Consider the following 17138-nt stretch of genomic DNA (forward strand, 5'->3'; position numbering starts at 1 on the left):
GGATGATAACACTTATATCCTTTCTTTGTGTTTGAGTATCCCACAAAAATACATTTTAAAGCTCTTGGATCAAGTTTCCCTCTTTGGTGTGCATGAACATGTACAAAAGCAATACAACCAAACACTTTTGGTGACAATGTGCAAGAGACATTAAAATCAGGGTAAAAAACAGAAAGAGCAGCAATGGGACTTTGATTATTTAGTACTTTTGAAGGTACTCTATTTATCAAATGTGCAGCAGTTAAAACAGCCTCCCCCCAAAAAGTTTTTGGAACTTTATGTTGAAACAAAATTGCTCGAGTCACATTGAGTAAATGTCTATTTTTTCGTTCAGCAATCCCATTTTGTTGGGGTGTATCTACACAAGATGACTCATGTATTATACCCTCTTTTTGGAAAAAAGATGAGAGAATTTGATTAAAATAGTCTCTTGCATTATCAGATCTTACTCTTTTAATCAGACTTCCAAATTGTGTACAAATCATTTTATGAAACATTGGAAAAATACTGCTTACTTCTGATTTTTCTTTCATAAGAAATAACCAAGTAGTTCTAGTACAATCATCAATGAATGTGACAAACCATTTTGCTCCAGAAATACTAGAAATTCTACAAGGCCCCCAAATATCAGTATGTATCAAAGAGAAAGGTCTCGTAGATCTTGTATTACTCAATGGAAATGATAGTCTATGATGTTTAGCAATTTCACATGTATCACAATGAAAACTACTAACATCTTCATTCTTGAAAAGTGAAGGAAACATGCTTTTAAGTAGAATAAAAGATGGATGACCAAGACGGAAATGATGAAGCCAAATTTCAGATTTATTATTTGAGGAGCAGGTGAGGGATAACTGATTTTTGTTCTTCTTGTTGCCACTCATCTCCTCAAGGTAATAAAGCCCATCATTCACCTTAGCAAGTCCAATCGTCCTCCCCGTAACCAAATCCTGAAAAACACAGTGAGTAGTATAGAAAATTACTCTACAGTTCAGATCTTTGGTAATTTGATGGATGGATATGAGATTGGAGGACAATTTTGGGACATGCAACACATTATTTAGGGACAAAGAATTTGATAGATTTACTGTCCCTTGGCCAGCAACAGTTATAGGAGATCCATCCGCAACAGTAATTTTTCTATTTCCAGGACATGGGTTGTATGTTCTAAATCTGATTGGGCTGTGAGTCATATGATCAGTAGCTCCTGAGTCGATGACCCAAGAGCCTAGAGAAGACATGCTTGAGGCACTTAAAGCATAAGAGTTAAGGTACTTACCTGATTGAGCCAATGAACACGTACTAGAGGACTTTTCAAGGGAATTTAGGAGGTTTCTTAGCTTTTCGATTTCTTCTTTCTTGAATTCTCCCATACCAGCCTGGTTGGATTTTTCTTGTGTTTGGTCTTCTCCAGCAGTTAAGTGGGCTTTTCGCCCTTTGAATCCTCCTTTACGACTAAGGACTTGTTCCTTCCCATGGAGTTTGAAGCAATCATCTCGCGTATGGCTTGATTTTTTGCAGTACGTGCACCAAATTGTGTCTTTATTTGACTTTGTAGAAATCATTGCAGAGCCTTCTAATGTTTTAGGCTCTAACATGACTTCTCGCCTGTTCTCTTCAGCTCGAATCAATGATATTGTCTCATTCAGAGATGATAATCTTTCCTTCCCCAATATCTGGATTCTGACCTGATCAAATTCCACATTCAGACCTGCAAGGAAGTCATAAACTCTATCCTTTTCGATAAAGCTTTTCAAGGTGGCTGCATCTTCACTACACACCATCTGAACACACCGATATTGGTCCAGTTCCTGCCATAGATTTTGCAGAAGGTTGGCATATTGAGTAACAGAAAGGTTGCCCTGTTTAGTGGCTGAGATCTTTGTTTTGATCTCATAGATTAGGGCAGCATCTCCTGCCTTTGAATAGGTCTGTCGAATAGTAGTCCATATATCTTGAGCTGTTGGTAGGAACATGCAAGTATCGCTTATTTCAGGTAACATGGAATTCCACAGCCATGACATGACCATAGAATCCTCTTCATCCCAAGCAGCGAATTTAGGATCTCCCTTTTTCGGTCCAGTTCCAAGCAAGTGGCTGATTTTGCCCTTTCCTTTGAGAAATGTTTGAACAAATTGTGACCACTTCAAATAGTTTTTCCCGTTGAGCCTGTAGGCTGCCTGGATACTCTGCAAATCCCCTGTTTGTGGAATATTTGAGGTCTCCTCTGATTTGGTATTGGAGTGGATTTCTGATGTTTCAGTTTCAGACATGGTGGAGGTTTCAAAGAAAAATTGGCAATGAAGGCCTAATGGAAAAAATCAGCAATGAAGGCTGGAAATTGCACTTGGCAATAAGACTTGAAAAAAGGAAAGTTCTCAGCAATGAAGGCTGACAAGAAGAGGTCCCAAGAGCAAAAGCTCTGATACCATGAACAAAAAGAAGAACTGAATTGTTCTGTCATATCTTTTGTTCCAGACTCTGTACAACATTTATACAAATGGAATTTGACTTTTGTCAATTCCATGAAATCTGTAATTTCCTAAAAATTAGGAGCTAATTTATTCTATCCTAAAATACATTAGGAGTAAATTATTCTATCCTAAAATAGAGCAGAAATCATGGGATATAGCAGAAATCATGGGATATACATAGAAAAAGATATTCTAGATCTCAACAATTGACATTTTGGTAGCTTTTTTGTACTACTTCAGTTGCCTGTAGTGCGTGCACGAGCACATTGAAATTCATGAACAAACAACTAATTATTGCTCTATTTTTTCTTGATGATATATCATCAGGGAGTGTGATGGTCATCTGTGTGGTCTGGCTTTCTTTGGTGCTTTTGTGGAAGATTGAGGTGAAAATTGAAAGGATTGATGGCTCTTTTCTTGTCAAGACATGGTGGAAACAATCAATGAGATTTGTACACCGTGCACCATTTTATCAATATGCACGGCCGCTTAAAGGTTATTCAGATATTTTGCCGTTGGTGTATTTTGTGTAATTTCGTTTTGCTGAATTTAGTGATGATTGTGTACTATTTCTTTTCAAACATGTGTCAATTTGCAGTCAAGGAACTTTGTTATGTTTTGAGCTCATGAGATTTGAATAATTTTAAAAGTCTCTGTTTCTCAAGTTATAGATGGTAATATTCCAACCTGTCACTGATATCTAATCTTGGGTTGGAAATTTCCACCTGCTACTAAGATTGATATCTAAGCAGTTCTTGAACAACTTCAATGATTCTCTCATAAGTTGTCTCTGGGAGCTGTTGTGCCGCAGCTCTAGCTTTATGGATTCTATGAAAGATGAAATGCGAATACTCTATGCAGGACTGAGGTTCTTGAGAAGCATTTTAAGGGAGCAGCAGGAGAAGATGGATGAACAAAACGAAAAAATTGGTGCTCTTCTTAGTGAGGCAGGCATTATAATTTGCTCGCCTTCTCTAAACAGAGCGAAAGAAGGAGAAGTTAGCTTCTCAGAATCCACAGAAGCCCTTGCCTGTTATGATATGCTGGCTAATACCAACATTCGTATCAAGCATTTTAAGGATCAGATCAATGGCTCAAGCATTATTGAAAGTCTTCCTTCCTTTCACAGCTTAAGAGCACCAGAAGTTAGCAAGACTTCCAGCCACATGCTATCAAAAGGTAAAATGCCAATAGCCCATGAAGTCATAGTTGGTCTTGATGATGAGGCAGCAAAAGTAATTGAACGACTTATATGGGGACCAAAACAGGTGGAAATTGTTCCCATTGTGGGAATGGCTGGGGTTGGTAAGACAACTTTAGCCAAAAAAGTTTACAATGATAGTTTAGTAATCTGTAACTTCCACATTCGTCTTTGGTGCACTGTTTCTCAAGAATTTAACATGAAAAGCTTGTTAATACAAATTTTGTGCTCAGATGGAAAACAGTCTAGGATGGATGAAGAGCTTAAAAACTTGAATGAACATGAATTGCTTCATAAGCTCTATCAAAGGCTGAAGATGAAGAGGTATCTTGTTGTTTTTGATGATGTCTGGGGCTTTAGGGAATGGAATGAGATGAGATATTCATTCCCAGATGACAAAAACAGAAGTAGAATCCTCTTTACGAGTCGATCTTCTAATGTAGCTTCACAGGTTCAATATGGTGGTGAACCTCACTATCTTCACCCACTCAATGAGAAAGAAAGTTTTGAATTACTGCAGAAGAAGGTTTTTGGAAAAGAAGATTGTCCTCAAGCATTGCATGGATTGGGAATGGAGATAGCCAAAAAGTGCAAGGGATTGCCACTTGCACTTGTTGTTGTAGCTGGAGTCCTAGCAACTATAGAGCCTGATATTTGTGTTTGGGAAGAATTTGCTGAAAGTTTAACTTCAACCACACTTTCTGATGCAGAACAATGCAAAAAGTCGTTGGAGCTCAGTTATGAGCATTTACCATATCACTTGAAGGCATGCTTGCTGTATTTTGCTGCATTTCGAGAGGATGAAAAAATTGGTGCCAAGAAGTTGATGTGTCTCTGGATTGCAGAAGAGTTTGTGGAAAAAATTGAAGGAGAGAGATCAGAGGATATTGCAGAAGAATATCTGATGGACCTAATTCATCGAAACTTAGTTATGGTAAGTGAAAACAGATCCATTGGTGGAGTCAAAACTTGTTACATTCACGATTTGATATTAGAGTTCTGTAAGACTGAGGCGAAAGAAAAGAAATTTCTTCAGGTCTTGCGAGGATATGATGAGCTTTCTACCTTTAATGAGGCTCCCAACCTACCTCGGTTGTCCATTTGCTCCAGTGGAGAAGATTTTGTGAAGTCAAAACTATTTTGTCCAGATCTAAATACTCTGCTATTCTTCAATGCTACTCCAGGATTTAAGTTTGGGCTGCTTAATATCTCCTTTTTTTGCATCTACAAACATCTTAATATTTTGAATTTAGAGGACATTAACCTAATGTTGAAGGAGCTAACAACTGAAGTCGAATCACTTCTTTGTTTGAGGTACTTAGCCCTTCGTACAGCTCAGCCCATGGAATTCATTCCACCATCTATAGCCAAGCTCTCACATTTGGAAACCTTCCGTCTATAGCCAAGCTCTCACGCAACGGTTTCATTGCCAGATAGCATCTGGAACATGAAGAAGTTGAGGCATGTACGTGTACGGCGTAAATGCATTATTCTTCTCTCTTCCAATGACAACGTTGTTGAAAACCTCTCCACTTTACCCAATTTGGACACACTCTCCAGTCTGTGTCTTCATCTTGATCAAGAAGCAGAGAACATATTGAGAAGGATTCCCAACATTCGCCGACTTAAAATTTTCAATCATGGGGGACAAAATAGAGTATGCTGCAACATGAGTAGACTGGTATCACTCACCTTAGATGGCGATTGCTTCTCAGGTTCGCGGGAACATGTTGAGCTTTCTTTTCCGATGAATTTGAAGAAGTTAAGTCTTTGCAATCTGGGTCTTCCTTGTAGAAAAATGTCATTGATTGAACAACTACCCAATCTTGAAGTCCTCAAATTAAGAGACCAGTCAATCGACGGCAAAAAATGGGAGCTGATGGAAGGAGGATTCCCAAAACTCAGGGTCTTGACTTTGGAATGTGTAGAGGTTGTGGAGTGGACAGAGACAGACCCTGACAGTGAAGATTACTTCCCGTGTCTTCAGCAATTAAAACTGGACGGAATTTCTAATTTGGAAATGATGCCTTCTTGTTTAGGGCGTATATCAACTCTTGAAACGATTGAGATGGAGGATTGCGGAGATGGTGTCAAATCTTCAGTACGGGAAATTGAAGATGCACAGAAAAATTATGGAAATGAGAAGCTGAAGATCATCATCATAGATTGAAGGGCATCAGCTGGTGCAATATCTGGTAATTTTTTTTGTCATGCCGTTAATTGGCTTGTAGAAATAATCATGTTTTTTCTTTTAAACGAGTTTAATTTATATATACCCTTTGGTAGCTTTTTTGTACTTCAGTTGCCTGTATTGCATGCACGAGCACAGTGAAATTGATGAACAAACAACTAATTAAATGCTCTTTTTTTTTTCCTTTTGTTCACGAAATTGATGAACAAACAACTAATTACTGCTATATTTTTTCTTGATGAGATATCATTAGGGAGTGCTACGGTACGTAGCAGTTTTTCCTCTTGAGTTGTAATTGACCATATGTGTGGTCTGGCTTTCTTTGGTGCTTTTGTGGAAGATGGAGGTAAAAGTTGGCAAGGATCGATGGCTCTTTTCTTGTCAAGATATGGTGGAAACAATCAATGAGGTTTGTACACTGTGCACCATTTTATCAATATGCACGGCAGCATAAAGGTTATTCAGATATTTTGCTGTTGGTGTATTTTGTGTAATTTCGTTTTGCTGAATTTAGTGATGGTTGTGTGCTATTTCTTTTCAAACATGTGTCAATTTACTGTCAAGGAACTATGTTATCTTTCTTTTAAATTATTTTTTTTAATATTTGAGGTTCAAACTCCATCATTTTGACAGAATTGATTAACAATTTATGTCTGTGCTCATGATTCTTGGAAGAATATGACAGCTCAATTTGAAAATTAACAGCAGATTTTTGATCTCCAAATTCATGTCGAAAGGAAACCTCTATGATCATCTCTTTTCTGCTCAAAACAGGTTTAAGGTAAAAATTGCAATTGGGGTCGCAAAAGGCATTACGTGGCTTGATCAGGATAGAATAGTACTCCATCGCAGAATTTATTTATTGAAGATGTATGCTCAACCTTAGGTTTGCATTTAGGATGTCCAACTTTGAGATTTGCAAAATTTTCAGAATCAAGTTGGAGAATTTTTGCAAAGGATGTCTACAACTTGGTTTTATGCTGCCTGAGCTAATTGCTGGAAAGGGCATCAGTAAAATAATTGATTCTCCAAAGAGCTTTAAAAGTGATATGATTGTTTGAATATTTAATCTTCTATTTTTGAATTCCACACCATATGTTTTAGACGATACATGGAGCCAGGGGATAAAATATACAAATTGGAGAGAAAACGTGTCTAAATATCACAATTGTACAATAGGCCGATGCCTCTATTTATATAGGCTATGTGAAGTGAACCTAGACAACTAATACAATGAATTTTGGGCCAATGAATATAGAATCAAAGGGAAAAAAAATGAGATTTGAATAATTTTAAAAGTCTCTGTTTCTCAAGTTATAGATGGTAATATTCCGACCGTGCAATTATGTGCTATATGATGACGGTCACCGATATCTTGGGTTGGAAATTTGCACTTGCTACTAAGATTGATTCTGCTAAAGCACCTGCTAAATTACTTTTGAGTTGTAGCAATATTCTTAATTCTACTAGGAGTCCTCTTGCATGGATTTGGAAAGTTGAAGCCTCATCTCGAGCCAAGCATTTTCTTCAGTTGTGTTCTCAAAACAGACTAGCCTCGAGAGGACTCCTGTGTTTTTTCCCCGTTGTCTGTTGGATTCTATCGTATGATAGGAATAAATTTTTGTTTGATTGTCAGTAATAAAGATTTGCGAGCTTATGTAACACAGGCTGTTTATTTTGATCATAGAAACCCAAAAAATCGTAAATATTGAGTCGATCTGAACTACAAATTTAGAATACTTGAATCGGTTTTAATATGTGTAGTTCGGATAGCAGCAGATTGGATGGGAATTCCCTATGTTAAGATTAGCTTCATGATTCAAAATCATCATCAATAAAGCTTGTTAATATTTGAAATTCACGAAGTCGGTTGATATTACAAGCTGTAGCTTCGCTCATTTTGATGGTAGATCCCCGACATTTCTTGCTCGGTTTATTAAAAAAGAACACCCCATTTTATGCATGCAATACGTAAAAAGGCAAGATGTTCTTGCTATTTTTTTTTGGCCAATAGTGCGAGGTGTAGCTCTAATTAATTGAGGATTCTATTCCTCTGTTTTGTCTTATGTTTGTAGTTTGAGCTAAGCTAGTTGCAGTAAATTTCAATTGGTTAGATTTCTATCTTCAGGATCCTCTTTAAGATTTTTAATCGAATAATGGTGATGATAAAGGCCATGTTCCTCACCTACATTTGAGCCATTGGTGCTGTGAAATTCTTGAATTTAATCTGTGTATTTTGTATTTCAACATATTCATGCTTTTTTAAGGGCTGCAATTCGTACATATATCTGTGTAAATGAAGTCTGACGCTATGCTCGGACTCTAAGGTGCATTGTTCATTGATTGTAGCACTTATCGTTTGCTGGTATTAGTAGTAATATATCTATTTCCGCTGCAAAAAGTTTATCAATGCCCTTCAGGTTATCGATTTGCTTTGCCATGATTCATCTTGTCCTGATTACCCTATTGAGAGTATTTACGGTGACATATTTCCTGAAAATTTTCTTGTCATGCTCGGTTCATAGAGAGAACTTAGTGTTAGTATCCCCTGAATATGTTCTCTAAGTCAATGAATTAGCATCTTTCTTGATACATGTAATACTGAATCATGATGCCGTTTTCCTCCCTTTTGGCAGGCTGAAGGCTTCTACTTTTGTGAGAACCAAGACAGCTTCAGTTTTGTTGATATGTACTTTGTGAGTAAAGGGCTTTCCTAGAAGAGTTTAAACATTATGCATAGGATGTAACTAGAGGAGGAGTTTCCTAGCAATAGCATATCCATAACCTTTTATTTGGAACTGCTGCATAACTTTTCAGTTGAAAATTGGCAACCTGTAGAGATTGGTTACTTCGCTCATTTTGCAGTGCAGTTAGCCTTTTGGAGCGTGTGATTTGAAATTTTTTAATCAGTTAACTTTCGGAATTATCCATAAGAATGGGGAATGGGCAACTTTTCTATATATTTACCAGTACTTATGGTCTAGGGATGCTAATTTTTTTTTTTTTTTAAAATGACAAAAAGAATTTGTTAGTACAACTTCGCACTCTGGCAAAGTAAGTGAAATTCGCTTTGTTGTTATTAGGCAATCCCGTTTGAGGTTCGGTTGAAACGTGGAATTTTTAAGTTCAGCTATAATATCAACAGCATATGATATTCTTTTGTTCATTTTCCTTGAGGCTTTAAGTTCAGCTTCCCCTCTTATTTGTTTGTTGGGATGGGATGTAAAGTACACCTAGTTGGCTTTAATAAACTCATCACGAGACATCTACATTTCCATTGTGTTCTCCATAAATGATTTATCATTGTTCGTCTATTTCTTTCATTTTATTCTTGAAAAAGTGGATTTTGGTTTGGATTACATGTTAGTGACCCGAAGCAAATTTATTTGAAATAATGATAATAATTGGAGAATAATTTGAGGCAAAATCAATTGACACTTGAATAGAGCCAAATGAGATCGGCTCAGCTAGATTTGGGAATTCATTTCAAATTTTTTAAAATTTTGAAATGGACCACCCAAGACTGAGGTTAGGCTCCTTTCTATTAATGAGAGAGGATTTTCTCTTAATTACACCTAAATAAACATAATTATAATATTACTTTTGCGAATCAAAGCCATCCATATTATATTTCTCCAGTTGTTTAAAGTATATACAACAATTGAAATTAAATTGATTAAATTTTACCGTTTGATCAAAATTTACAACTTTCAACATAATTCTGACCCATTTTGCACCTCAAAATAATTTGAGCAAATTGAATGACAAAACATTCGTAAATGAGTTTCATTTTTGAGTATGTTGATCTCCTTGCTCGGGCCGTAGGGGATTAGTTGGGTCCCGTAAGGATCGACCCGGACACCCCTGTATCGACAAAAAAAAAAAAAAAGATCTCCTTGTGAAAATAAAACTACTGACATAAACATATCGTTGTGAAAAAATTTAATTTTATAAATATAAAAAAATAGATGAATGGAGAAAAAAAAAAGAAATGGACAGAATCTCATCCCCTGATATTGGAGTAATTTTATTTGACTTGTCTCATGGTGTCAAATCTGTTCTCGTGCTTAAGGTTTACATAGATTATCACTGTGCATCTTTTATTTTTATTTCACTAATTTCGGACCCTAAAATCCGTTTAATTTTTCTCAGGTCACCCCAAACAACTCATATTGCAAATGAAAGTGCGCTAAAAGATATGCATTCCCTCATTTTATTTACAACTCTTATGAAATAAATCACCTTACATAACTGAGAAGTCAATATAATCATAGTTATACACCAAAAGTGTGTCAAATTTTAAATATTTAGCATGGATTAGCAACTTTAGGGAGCAAAGTGTCCAAATAAAACTTAGAGGCACAACTTTGACATTAATTAGTGACTTTAGGGTACAAAGTGAGAATCATTAAAACACTTCCTCTAGTCAAAAACATTTTAGTTCCTCTTGGTGGCCTATTGGTTTCAAACAATCCTGCCAAAAACATTGAACTCTATGGTCTTCAAGATTGGGAGTTCATATATATATATATATATATATATATATAAATTGATGTTTGCAGTAGTAATAAAGTATAAGTATATTAAAGGAAACGTAGATGACTAACTCATCTGTTCTTCTTTTTTTTTTTCCCTTTTCCCCTTTTCAGTTGAAAATAAAAAGGAATTAGTTTGTGATGTTGGACATTTCTGTTTCAAATTAAAGTCTTTGTCCATTTTCTCTCATTAACTAATGTAACAAGGCCAACTTGCAACAAAGTCATACCTAATGAAAAGGAATAAATCTTTCAAAACGAAGAACAGGTCTAGGTGCAGGGTCATTCGCAGCAATATGAGTATGGAATAGTCCAAAAACAATAAAAATTTCCGTATTTAATCGAGAAGACTTTCTGATGATTTCAACACTGTCTCGAAAACCTATTGTTTTAAAACGAAATCGGTATAAATTATAGAAGCTCCCAAAACCAAGATGACTTCCAGATTATTTGAACACCGTCTCATTAACTTTGGTTGATCTTTTCTTTCTTGTTCCTTTTGTCTGTTGAATTATTGATTATCTCATTTCTCTTCTTCACCTTCCCACCAGAATATAATTTTTTTTTTTAAAAAAAAAGCAATTTTCTGGAAAGAAATACAACTTGCTAGCTCTGCAGCAGGTGAGATTTGTTTCTCCCTTAAAATTTGAGAGTGAAATTGAGGAAATCCCTGCATAAGAGATGGACATGGCCTCCTCTTGCAGCATCGATCGTGTCTTCCTTGATCTAAAGTTGCTTGTGGACAGCCTCAATGTCGTGTTTCGAACACACACACTTGAAGCTACGTACCTGGATATAACATTTCTCAAAACATTTGTTATGTGTGCAAGAAAGTGGAGCCACTGCAATGATTTGTACTTGGAATCTGATAATGTAGTGAAGAAGGTGAGTCTTCCATATTTCTTATCTTGCATTGAAGATACCGTTCACAAACACGAGGAGGACATTCACTCTCTTTGCCTTAGATTAGCAAATCATGGAGTTGAAATACGTTGTGCTATCGATAATGTGCTTTTTAAATTTTTTAAAGAGATCAAATCATTTAAGCAAGAAATCATCCAAGTTTACTTTACTTTGGAAAGTAGCAGATCATTGGAATCAAAATCTTGCATGCCAGTTGATGAACTAATGGAATTTATAGACCTCATTCTACAAAATCTAGCGTATTTAACAACTAGCTATTTGCATATTGTTGCTATGGGTCCCCAAGTTAGTGCTCAAGTCCAAGACCTTGAAGCAAAGCTAACATTCTTGAAAAGCTTCAATCCCTTTGCCAAATTCCGAGGAACTGCAGATATTCCTGCCTTGCTGTTGGCTCACTTTGAAGTGGTGGCTTTGAATGCAGCACGCCTCTCTTATATGTGTTCTTGTTGCGATGACGAGGGACGGAAGAATCCTGAGTTCTCCTCCATGATATATGAGCAACAACAGAAAATCACACCAATTGATTTTCAAGTCTATGAGATTTATATGGAAGTTCTTAGAGCTACAAGATCCTCAAAATCATTGCATAATAGAATGATGGATAAGCAGATATTGAACAACTTCAATGATTCTCTGATAAGTTGTCTCTGGCAGCTGTTGTGCCGCAGCTCTAGCATTATGGATTCTATGAAAGATGAAATGCGCACACTCTATGCAGGACTGAGGTTCTTGAGAAGCATTTTAAGGGAACAGCAGGAGAAGATGGATGAACAAAACGAAAAAATTGGTGCTCTTCTTTGTGAGGCAGGCATTATAATTTGCTCGCCTTCTCTAAACAGAGTGAAGGAAGGAGAAGTTAACTTCTCAGAATCCACAGAGGCCCTTGACTGTTATGATATGCTGGTTAATACCAACATCCATATCAAGCATTTTAAGGGTCAGATCAGTGCCTCAAGCATTATTGAAAGTATTCCTTCCTTTCATAGCTTAAGAGCACCAGAAGTTAGCAAGACTTCCCGCCGCATGCTATCAAAAGGTCAAATGCCAATAGCCCATGAAGTCATGGTTGGTCTTGATGATGAGGCAGAAAAAGTAATTGAACGACTTGTAAGCGGATCAAAACAGGTGGAAATTGTTCCCATTGTGGGAATGGCTGGGCTTGGTAAAACAACTTTAGCCAAAAAAGTTTACCATGATAGTTCAATTATCCATATCTTCCACATTTGTCTTTGGTGCACTGTTTCTCAAGAATTTAACATGAAAAGCTTGTTAATACAAATTTTGTGCTCTGATGCCAAACATTCCTGGATGGATGATGAGTTTCAAAATCTGGATGAATATGCATTGCTTGAAAAGCTCTGCAAAAAGCTAAAGAAGAATCGGTATCTTGTTGTTTTTGATGATGTCTGGGACATTGGGGCATGGCATGATCTGGGAATTGCATTCCCGGATGACAAGAATGGAAGTAGAATCATCTTCACGAGTCGATCTTCTAATGTAGCTTCAGAGGTTCTGTTGAAGATATGTAATTTGATATTATGGAAAGATTTGATATTGTAAATATTAGGAAAGATTAGATTTGATTGATTATAGTATCATATGATTATAGTATCATATATTAATTAGGTAATAGTATGATTATAGTATCCACTTGTGTATATATATTTGTATATTGTGTAGTCCAAGAATGAGATGAAGAAGAGTATTTTTCTCTCCCTTTTTTCTTAATTTACATGGTATCAGAGCTTCAAGCTCTGTTATTAGTATGTCTTTTGACGTGACCCTATTGAGTCACTTTTAGGTCGTGACCCTATTGAGTCACTTTTGGATTTTTCTTGTGTGAATCTCTGTTATCAGTTTGTCTTTTAACGTGACCCTATTGAGTCACTTTTAGGTCGTGACCCTATTGAGTCACTTTCAGGTCTTTCTTGTATGAATTATAATGACAGATATGAAAGGTAGCAGTAGAGAGATGAAACCAGCAATTTCTGATGTTATTCCTACAATATCAAAAATTACTGAACACAAATTGAGTGGAAAAATTTTTTGGATTGGAGTAAAACTATTCGGATATATTTGCGCAGCATCGATAGAGATGATCATCTCACTGATGATCCACCCGTTGATGGAGAAGAGAAGACGGTTTGGCTAAGGGAAGATACAAAATTTTTTTTGCACCAGTCATGTGAGAACTGGAGAACAGTTAGCTGATATCTTCACTAAACCTCTAAATGGTCCGAGAATTGATTACATTTGTGGCAAGATGGGCATGATTAATGTTGGGTGTGGGCCAGCCCATTTGTGGGCCAACCCATATATACAAAGCTTGAGGGTTTCTCAAGCTTAAAAGAGAGCAGCCGCACGTAGTATTCATTCTTCGGTCCTTTGTGCGAAGAAAAAAATTCCAGCCGTCACTTTAAGTGAGACGAAGAGAGGGAAAGAGAGACTTCAAGGTCTTGATTGGAGAGCGATTCGAAACCCGATTGAGACGAAATTTTACACACGTGATCCTCTCGACAAGCTCTACTCATCTATCGGTTTAGATTTCAGATTTCCTCTTCGTTTGGTAACACATTTTCAAACCCACTTCTTTGACAGTTGTAGTTTTTGGGGGGTGATTTTGTAGCAGATTGGCTTGATTGGTATTGGTGATATTATTGTCATCCGAATATTTCGGGTAGATCTGTGTATTCCCATTATTGTGATAGTGGAGATTTTTGACTGGACTAGGCCCCGCGATTTTTCCCAATTTAGGTTTTTCACCTAAAAATCTTGGTGTCCTGTGCCTTTTATTTTTCTTGCATTTTATTATCACTGTTGGTATTATTACTTGGTGATTTGGTTTATTCCTATTTTAACTGGTACTTGGGGAAAGAGAAATTTATCCTGGGCTAATTCTGATATTGTGTGCCTGTACTGGTACCCCTTTCCCAACAAGTGGTATCAGAGCAGTCAGGTTAGGCTGCTCAATTGTACCTGTTAAAATGGATGATTCGGATAGTGGTTGCATGATAAAATTAAATGCTACTAATTATTCGATTTGGAAGCCTACAATGGAGACTACCTGTATTGTAGAGATTTGTTTGAACCTGTTCTAGGGGATAAAGGCAAACCAAGTGATATGAGTGATAAAAAATGGGCTAATATACACAGGAAAACTGTTGGTAATATTAGAAAATGGATTGATCAAAGTATTTTTCAACATTTTGCTAATGACACCAGAGCTGATATATTATGAAAAAAGCTTGAGAGTATGTATGAAAGAAAGACAGGTTTGAATAAGGCTAGTTGTCTGAAGCAGATTACTCGAATGAGATATAAGGATGGGGAAGATATGACTGAACACTTGAGTAATTTTCAGGGATTGATAAATCAGGCAACTACATTAAACTTGAATCTGGATGATGAAGTGCAGGCTTTATTATTATTCAGTTCACTACCGGATAGTTGGGAAACCATAGTGGTCTCCATCAGTAATTCAGCTCCGAATGGTGTGTTGACCATAGCTATTGCAAAAGAGGCCGTAATGAATGAAGAGTTCAGGAGAAAGGAACAAGGAATTGTCTATGAGTCCCAGACCCTGGTGACAGAAAAGAAAGAAAGAAGAGGAAGAAGTAAAAGTAGAGGACCCCATAACAGGAATGACAAATCTAGAGGCAGATCTGAGTCACAAAAAAATGTTGCATGCTATTATTGTAAAAAGAATGGGCATTATATGAAGGAGTGCAGAATCCTAAAACGGGATCAGGCTGAGAAAAAGGGTAAGGCGAAGGAAAAAGATGATGAGGACACTACAGCAGTTGTGGCAGCTCATGATGACATGTTTGTGTTCTGTGATGATGGTCAGGTGAATATTATTCACTATGACAGTGATTGGGTAGTTGATTCAGGTGCATCATACCATGTTACTCCTCACAGGCATTTTTTCTCAACCTACACCGAAGGAGATTTCGGACGTGTTAGGATGGAAAATGAGGTCTCATGCAAAGTTGTTGGCATGGGAGACATATACTTGGACACAGATACCGGGTGTCAGTTGATATTGAGAAATGTCCGACATGTTCCTGATATTCGACTTAACCTTATTTCTACAGGAAAACTTGACGATGAGGGCTATTATAGCTCGCAAGGTGGAAGCAAATGGAAACTCAGCAAAGAAAATCTCGTTGTTGCCAGAGGAAAGAAGCACAGTACCCTCTATGTGATGCAAGCCAAGTTGAAGAAGAGAAAAGTCAATGCAGTTCATGATTCATCAATTGACTTGTGGTATAGGCAACTTGGGCACATAGGTGAAAAAGGGATTCAGACACGTTCGCAAACAGTTCCTACCTGAAATTAGAGGTAATGCACTTAAACCTTGTGTTGACTGCATTTATGGGAAACAACACAGAGTTGCATTTCAAAATTTTCCTCCATCTAGAAAATTGAATCCTTTAGAATTGGTGCACACTGATGTCTACTATATGAAAGATAAGTCTCTTGGTGGTGCTGTTTATTTTGTAACATTTATTGATGACTTTGCTAGAAAGGTTTGGTGTTTTGCTTTGAAATCCAAAGATCAGGTTTTGGATGTGTTTAAAGACTTTCACAGCAAAGTTGAAAGAGAGACTGGCAAGCAATTAAAGTGTGTACGTGCTAATAATGATGGTGAGTACAGAGGACCATTTGAAATCTATTGCAAGTCTCGTGGGATCAGATTGGAGAAGACTGTGCCAAAAACTCCTCAAGAGAATGGAGTAGTAGAGAGGATGAACAGATCCATCACTGAACGGGTCAGATGTATGCTCTCTAATGCTAAATTGCCAAAATCCTTCTGGTGTGAGGCAATGAGGGCTGCGGTCAATTTAATTAATCTTTCTTTATCAGTTCCTCTAGATGGTGACATCCCAAAAAGAGTATGGATGGGAAAAGATATATCTTTTAAGCACTTGAGAATTTTTGGTTGCCGGGCATTTGTTCATATTCCTAAAGATGAAAGGTCAAAACTTGATGTAAAATCAAAGCAGTGCATTTTCTTGGGTTATGAATATGAAGATTTTGGTTATAGGTTGTATGATCCTATTGAGAAGAAGGTGATCAGGAGCAGAGATGTTGTCTTCTTTGAAGATCAAACCATTGAAGACATTGATAAAGGTGACAACTCAAAATCCTCAGATGACATTCCTGCTAGCTCAAATTCAGATCCAGATCCAATTCCAGTACCTGTTGATTTTAATCAAGGGGGAGCTGAGATAGAGCAGAGAGAGGATATTAATGACGGTGATAATCCTACTACTGATGAACCTGAGCATGAGGCACCACCCACTCCACCACCGCCATCACAAGATGAGGTTAGGAGATCTACTAGAGAGAGGAGACCTTCTAACAGATATAATCCTCATGAATATGTATTGTTGACAGATGGAGGAGAGCCAGAGTCCTACGGTGAGGCTCTAGAGCATGAGAATAAAGAAGATTGGTTGCGAGCCATGCAAGAGGAAATTGTGTCCCTACATGAGAATCATACTTATGATTTAGTGAAACTACCTAAGGGTAAGAGAGCTCTAAAGAACAAATGGGTTTACAGGTTGAAAACTCAGGAGCACACCTTACAACCAAAGTATAAAGCAAGATTGGTTGTGAAGGGATTCAGTCAAAAGAAAGGTATAGATTTTGAAGAAATCTTCTCTCCTGTGGTAAAAATGTCCTCAATTCGAGTTGTTCTTGGTATTGCAGCCAGTTTGAATTTGGAGATCGAGCAACTTGATGTGAAGACAGCCTTCCTGCATGGCGACTTGGAAGAGGAGATCTACATGGAGCAACCGTAGGAGTTC

At 37.1% G+C, this 17138-nt stretch overlaps 1 protein-coding gene across 1 annotated transcript; it reads left to right on the plus strand.

The window, feature by feature from the left end:
* Positions 1-3260: 3260 nt before the first annotated feature.
* On the plus strand, positions 3261-5077 carry LOC113766149 (putative late blight resistance protein homolog R1B-12). Its single transcript, XM_027310367.1, has one exon. The coding sequence runs from the start codon at positions 3296-3298 to the stop codon at positions 5075-5077; it is 1782 nt and encodes a 593-aa protein (XP_027166168.1). The 5' UTR covers positions 3261-3295.
* Positions 5078-17138: the final 12061 nt, after the last annotated feature.

Source organism: Coffea eugenioides, chromosome 3 (assembly GCF_003713205.1).
Source record: "Coffea eugenioides isolate CCC68of chromosome 3, Ceug_1.0, whole genome shotgun sequence".
Lineage (NCBI taxonomy): Eukaryota > Viridiplantae > Streptophyta > Magnoliopsida > Gentianales > Rubiaceae > Coffea > Coffea eugenioides.

Bases quoted from the DNA above. Each gene is read 5' to 3' on its own strand.
- LOC113766149 (XM_027310367.1), top strand. From the start codon at position 3,296: ATGGATTCTATGAAAGATGAAATGCGAATACTCTATGCAGGACTGAGG.